General features: G+C 45.6%; 1 protein-coding gene across 4 annotated transcripts in view; it reads left to right on the top strand.

Annotated features, from left to right (window-relative positions):
- Window positions 1-1,483: 1,483 nt before the first annotated feature.
- KRAS (KRAS proto-oncogene, GTPase) overlaps window positions 1,484-6,000 on the top strand; it is a 38,880-nt gene continuing 34,363 nt past the window's right edge. For 2 of the 4 annotated variants that reach the window (XM_040642258.1, XM_040642260.1), the window contains exons 1-2: window positions 1,499-1,659; window positions 5,509-5,630. In XM_040642258.1, the coding sequence (XP_040498192.1) occupies window positions 5,520-5,630 (111 nt within the window). In that variant the 5' untranslated portion in view covers window positions 1,499-1,659; window positions 5,509-5,519. Of the gene's footprint in view, window positions 1,660-5,508; window positions 5,631-6,000 lie in introns of all 4 variants that reach the window. The other 2 variants (XM_040642259.1, XM_040642257.1) reach the window with 2 other exon arrangements.

Below are 6,000 nucleotides of genomic sequence, written 5' to 3'. Positions count from 1 at the left end.
TTTAACCTCTCTAAATTTGTTTCCTCATCTGTAAAATAGTGAAAAGTATTCATCCTCATGAGGTTGTTGTGATGATCAAGTAAGATGATATGTGCAAAACATTTAGCAACTACTTGACCCAGAATAGGCACATTCTTTCCCCTTCCCTGTCTTCCACTTCCTCTCTTCTATCTCTTACACCTGGTACCAGGTGCTGGGAGAGAAAGACCAGAGTAAGCCTTGCAGGTGACAGTCCACGTAAGGGGTAGGAAGAAAAGGGTGACAGTTGGTTTAAGGCCTATGTTAAGTGATGTAATAGTTGGGATTTAAAATCATTTTTTTATTGTGCTTTATGAGATGTGGACTAGAGAGACAGAACTGGAAGTAGAGACTCAGATGGGTGGTCCTATTAGATGCAGACACTGGTCTGCCAGGCCTCAATTTTTAAAACTCACCCAAGCAATTTACCTCTCTAGGTAGTTTATCAGACTCGGGGTTATGCTAGCAGTTTTAATTGTTCTGTTGTTAAACGTGGTAACTCCCTGAACGTTAACTGATTAATCTCAGTCTTCTAATTAATGTTTGAGTGATTCTCCTCAGGTCTAAACTATCAAGGGCACTTCTACTTAAACACAGTTTGTCTTCTGTTGTGCCCTCATGGGCAATAGGTACATTTGAGGTCGCTATTTCGAACTACCTGTGATGACTTCAAAACACTCATAACAACAACAACAACAACAACAACAAAAAACAGACCTCCTCCCCGTTAAGATTAATGATGAAAGCCTATGTCACGTCTGTTTGGGGCTTGGGGCTAGATTCCCAGCCCCCAGAACGCTGAGGCTGGTAATCACCAAGCCATGGTCAGAAAGCCCCTGGGTGGGGAACTGTCTGCCTGATGTCTCCCTAAGTCACCGAAGTCGCCTCCCACATTTGGTGACTGCATGTTTATTTACTTGCAGTAAATGACAGTAAATGAAGGTGCACGAGTGTAGCTGACCCCGAGGGGCGGCGGATTTCCCGCGGCTTCTCGCAGAGAAACCGAAAGAGGTGCGGCAGGGTCGCTGACGGAGTCCCCGGCGAGCGTGTAGCCCACCGCCCGCCGGCCCGGGTGCGAGTCTGCGGCTGCGGGCTGGGCTCTGCGGCGAGAGTCCGGAGGCGCGCCGCCGCGTGGGTCCGGCCGTCCCTCCTCCCCGCCCCGCAGAGGCGCCGCCCAGACCCCCTGCTCTGCCGGCCCGGCTCCCCCACCCTTCGCTGCCCGCCACCCCCTTTCCCCGCCGGCCCGGCCCCCGCTCCTCCCCCGCCAGCCCGGCCCGGCCCCCTCCTTCTCCCCGGCAGCGCTCGCAAGCTCGCTCTCTTCCCTCTTCCCATACCGCCCTCAGCCGCTCCCTCCCCGCACGCCGGTCTGGAGAGGAATCGAGCGCCGCGCGCATCGATAGCTCTGCCCTCTGCGGCCGCCCGGCCCCGAACTCATCGGTGTGCTCGGAGCTCGATTTCCCTAGGCGGCGGCCGCGGCGGCGGAGGCACAGCGGCGGCGGCGGTGGCAGCGGCGGCGGCGGTGGCGGCTGCCCGGCCAGTACTCCCGGCCCCCGCCATTTCAGACTGGGAGCGAGCGCGGCGCAGTCACTGAAGGCGGCGGCGGGGGCCAGAGGCTTGGCGGCTCCCAGGTGCGGGAGAGAGGTACGGAGCGGACCACCCCTCCTGGGCCCCTGCCCCGGTCCCGACCCTCTTCGCCGGCGCCGGGCGGGGCCGGCGGCGAGTGAATGAATTAGGGGTCCCCGGAGGGGCGGGGAGGGGGCGCGGGCGCTGAGCCCCGGCGGGCGGGCGGACGGGGTGGGGGGTGTCTGCAGGGGGAGGCGCGGGGACGCGGCGACGCGGGGAATGAGGAATGGGCGGTGCGGGGCTGAGGAGGGTGAGGCTAGAGGCGGCCGCCGCTTGTGCTGCTTCCTGGACGGGGAACCCCTTCCTTCCTCCTCCCCGAGAGCCTCGGCTGGAGGCGGCCGGGGAGAAACTCGCGGGCTGGGCGGGCTGCCCCTCGGGGCGGCCGGGTGCGGTGGAGGTTACTCCCGATGCGCTCCAATCTCCCCTCCCCCTCGTCGTCCTTCTCTCTCTGTCTCTCTCTCTCTCTCTTTTTTCTCTCTCTCTCCCTTCGCTCCCGCACCTCTTCCTCCCTTCCCTACCCTCGGCTGCCTCGGTTACTGCCTTCTCTGCTGCATCTAGCATCTCTAGGAGGATGGTATAAACTTCTCCCTTGAGCGCAGACTGGACGGATAGTGGTCCTTTTCAGTGTGTAGGGGGGTATATGAGTAATAGGAGAGGTCACGTTTTGGAAGAGCCTAGGAAAGTGCTTAGAGACCACTGTTTGTGGTTATTGTGTTTGGAAAAAATGCATCTGCAGCCGAGTTCCTGACTGCTCCCCTCCCCCATGTATGGGCTGTGACATTGCTGTGGCCACAAAGGAGGAGGTGGAGGTAGAGATGGTGGTGGAAGAACAGGTGGCCAACACCCTACAACGTAAAGCCTGTGACTTAGTGAAAAGGAAAAAGTTAATCCCGAAAGGTCTGTTTTGCTTTGTCAAGTTAAAACACACACAGAAAACCCGCAGAGCAGAAGCAGGGTTTTTTTCCTTGCTAGTTGAGTGTAGACAGCAATAGCTAAAATCATACTTAAAGTTTAATTTGCTTGTTCTTGTCCTTTGCCCTATCTCTTGTGTATTACCTTTATCCTTACAAATCTGACCCCCATCCCAAGAGATATTACAGTACTCCTAAATAGCACTCATACATTATTATTTTTTTTTTCCAAACTGACCTGCAAGAGGAGTTAATTGTAACCATCTTCCAGACAACTGCCTGAAATACTCTTAGGCATGTGCATGCTATAGCTGAAGTCCTAAGCTAGCCTTCTTAAATCTTGACATTTACCAAAACAAGGGTTAAAACAGAAAGGTAGTTTCTAATTTTTATACAATATACATGCTATGTTTGTAATGGAAAAATCATTGAAAAAGAAATTACAAAGGGAAAAATTCTGTTCCTTATCATCATCTCAGAATCAACCGTATGAGTGATGTCACTCTTAGGTGACTAAGGTCCAAAATGCTGACTCGACCGTGAGACTATAGACATCAAACATGGTTGATATCAATACCGTTTACTCTGAGACTGTAGCCATCCACAGCCATACTTGATTTTAAAAGACCATAGAGGAGAGGATAATTCACTTTTATGACAAAAGTGGTTTTCTTTTTCCCTTAGCAAAATGTTGGGTTCTAGTCCCACTTCACCCCTCCGTAGCTCTTTTAGCTTTGGGTGAGGGGGGCTCTTTCTGGCCTATGATCTTCAGTAAGACTCCTTGGGAACCTGGTTCTCTCCAGTGGATTTAACTATTACTTGGTTTTTAAAATCCAATTCAGGGATTTTTTTTTTTTCTAGAAACAACAGCTGCATAAACAGGTAGACTAGAAGGTGTGTCTCTCTCAGAACTCACACAGTTAAGCTCTAATCTGGTATCTGTCCACAGTATCTCCAAGGCTAGCAAACTTTTTAGTTGCAAGGACACCTTATACTCTTGAAAATTATTGAAGATCCCAATATGGGGTATGTCAGTATGTACCGTAATACAAATTAAAACTGAGAATTTAAAAAATTGATTAATTCATTTAAAAATAGAAATGATAAGCCTATTACTTGGTAACATAATAGCATTTTTATGAAAACTTTTTCAGAATAAAAAAATTAGTGAAATAGTGGCATTGTTTCACATTTTTGCTAATCTCTTTAACTATATTGCTTAATAGAAGACATCTGCATATCTGCTTCTGCGCTCACTCTATTGTGATCACTTCTAGAAAAAACTATTTGTTAACGAGTAAGAGTGGAAAGGGTAAATAACATTGTAGTAGTAATGGTATTATTAGTATTATTGATTTTGACCTCTTGGACCCCCAAAAAGTTTTAGGGGGTCCTGCACCCCCTGGATTCCTGGACCACAGTTTGATAACTACTGTTCTGGGCTCTCCAGACTGTTTTGGGCGCTGGGGTACATTTTAGCAGGGAGCTAGAGTACATTTTGGTGTGATTCTCCTCATTGTTCCCCATTTCCTATGGCCTGTATTTGGAATAAAAAGTGGGAGATACATGCTCGTAGAGGCTTCCAAGGTCGCCTAGCAAATAAGGCTAGGTGGCGCAGAATAGGCCAGGGGGCTGTAATATAATAGTCTTTGATACAGTAGTTGTCCAGCCTGACTGTTCTTTGTTAGAAGACTCAGGAATGGTGCAAGGAAGTAATGGTTAGTATGTTATCATTTGGAAAACCATATTACCTTTCTTTGGGGGGGCCTATTTGGATAATTCCTGGTCTTCAGTTAATAGGATACTGCATGCACTATAGTGTTTATATTTGCACATTCATTAATTTAGAATAACTTACCCTGTAATTATTGTGCATCTACTGCCATTCTTTCTGCAGTTCATTCCTTACTTTTAATAATGCAGTTATTGGGGGAAAGAAGGTAAAATTAAATAAATTCACTTTATTTCAAAAAAACAGCTGATTAAGAAATACTTTCTGTCTTGAGCTGTCAACCTTACAAGTTGCCAATATTTATTGCAACTGTTGAGAGACTATGTACAAGAAGCAGAGAGTAAAAGTCACTGAGAAGTTTTCACTTGTGGCTTTTAAAATTCCTCTCATTAAAAGCAGTGCTTATCTTTAAATTTTATATACTTATATTTTTCTGGTGCAAAGTGCTTTTTTCAGCACTAACATGAGATTATATATTGTGACAGATGATGAAATCATCCATACTGAATAGTTCAAAATTCTTAAAATTCTCTTAGTTTTTGTACACCATTATTTTCCCCAGCAGATATTTTACAGATTGAAATGTTACCGAATCTGCTTTGGTGTCTCAATTTTTATTTCCCCACTACACAGTCCAGCTGTATTTGTCAGTCTTCCCGTCACTCCCCCCCCCCCCATCTGACTCTTGTTAACTCCAGGAGAACTACTGTGATGATGGTTTTAAAAAGTTTTCTATGGCTGTTGGCTCTGACAAAGGCACTCAGCATAGCCACTTGTAACTCTTAGGGGCCAGAATCAGCGAGGAATACTGTAGAGGTAGCTGTCAACAAGTTTTGTGTGGGTGTGTCCACAGGGTATAGGCACTTGTACTGAGTGAAGTCATGGCATGTTCCTTTGAGAGCCATTAACTGCTACAGAACAGCAGACTGGCTGTTTAGATAGAACAACCTGAATATAAGATAAAAGAACTTTGTACTCTGAATGCATTTTTCTCAAATGTTGGTGGGGAAGTTTGTAAACGAAGTGTAATTCATTACAATACTCATCTGTAGTCAACTGAAGTTTTCATCTCTGAATTTCGTGAAGCATTTTGAAATAATTTTTTATGTAAAGGTGAATTTGTGTTAAAAGGTGTTGATAGAGTGGGTTATATTAACCTCATGTTCTAATTTATATTAACCACAGATTCTAATTTAGTCACATTTTCATTATTTTTATTATAAGGCCTGCTGAAAATGACTGAATATAAACTTGTGGTAGTTGGAGCTGGTGGCGTAGGCAAGAGTGCCTTGACGATACAGCTAATTCAGAATCACTTTGTGGATGAATATGATCCTACAATAGAGGTAAATTTTATTTTAATATTATGCATATTGATTTGTGCAGGCCCTTTCTTTGGGTACAAAAAGATTTCTCTGATCATTTTTTGTGACTACTCATTATAAGGCAGTTATACTGAAAATGATCTTACCAAGTTTTCTGAAATGTACTTAGGTTCCATGGCTTTATTGTGAAGTTACATACGCAACCAGAGATACGGAGAGCCCTTTTTCTCACTAGAGAATATTAAAATGTATAACGCTCATTCTATGTTAGTATATGTGTTCTTTTATTGTAAGTATATTTCAGAGTTTTGTGAGAGGGTGAAAATGTGAATTTACATATTACCTAACAGTTATTTAAAAAAAAATTTATCTATTTTTATGGAGGGTTTTT

Source organism: Ursus maritimus, unplaced genomic scaffold, assembly GCF_017311325.1.
Source record: "Ursus maritimus isolate PB19 unplaced genomic scaffold, ASM1731132v1 scaffold_26, whole genome shotgun sequence".
NCBI lineage: Eukaryota > Metazoa > Chordata > Mammalia > Carnivora > Ursidae > Ursus > Ursus maritimus.
The sequence above is the reverse complement of the archived record's forward strand: the minus strand, read 5'-3'. Positions and strand labels throughout refer to the sequence as shown.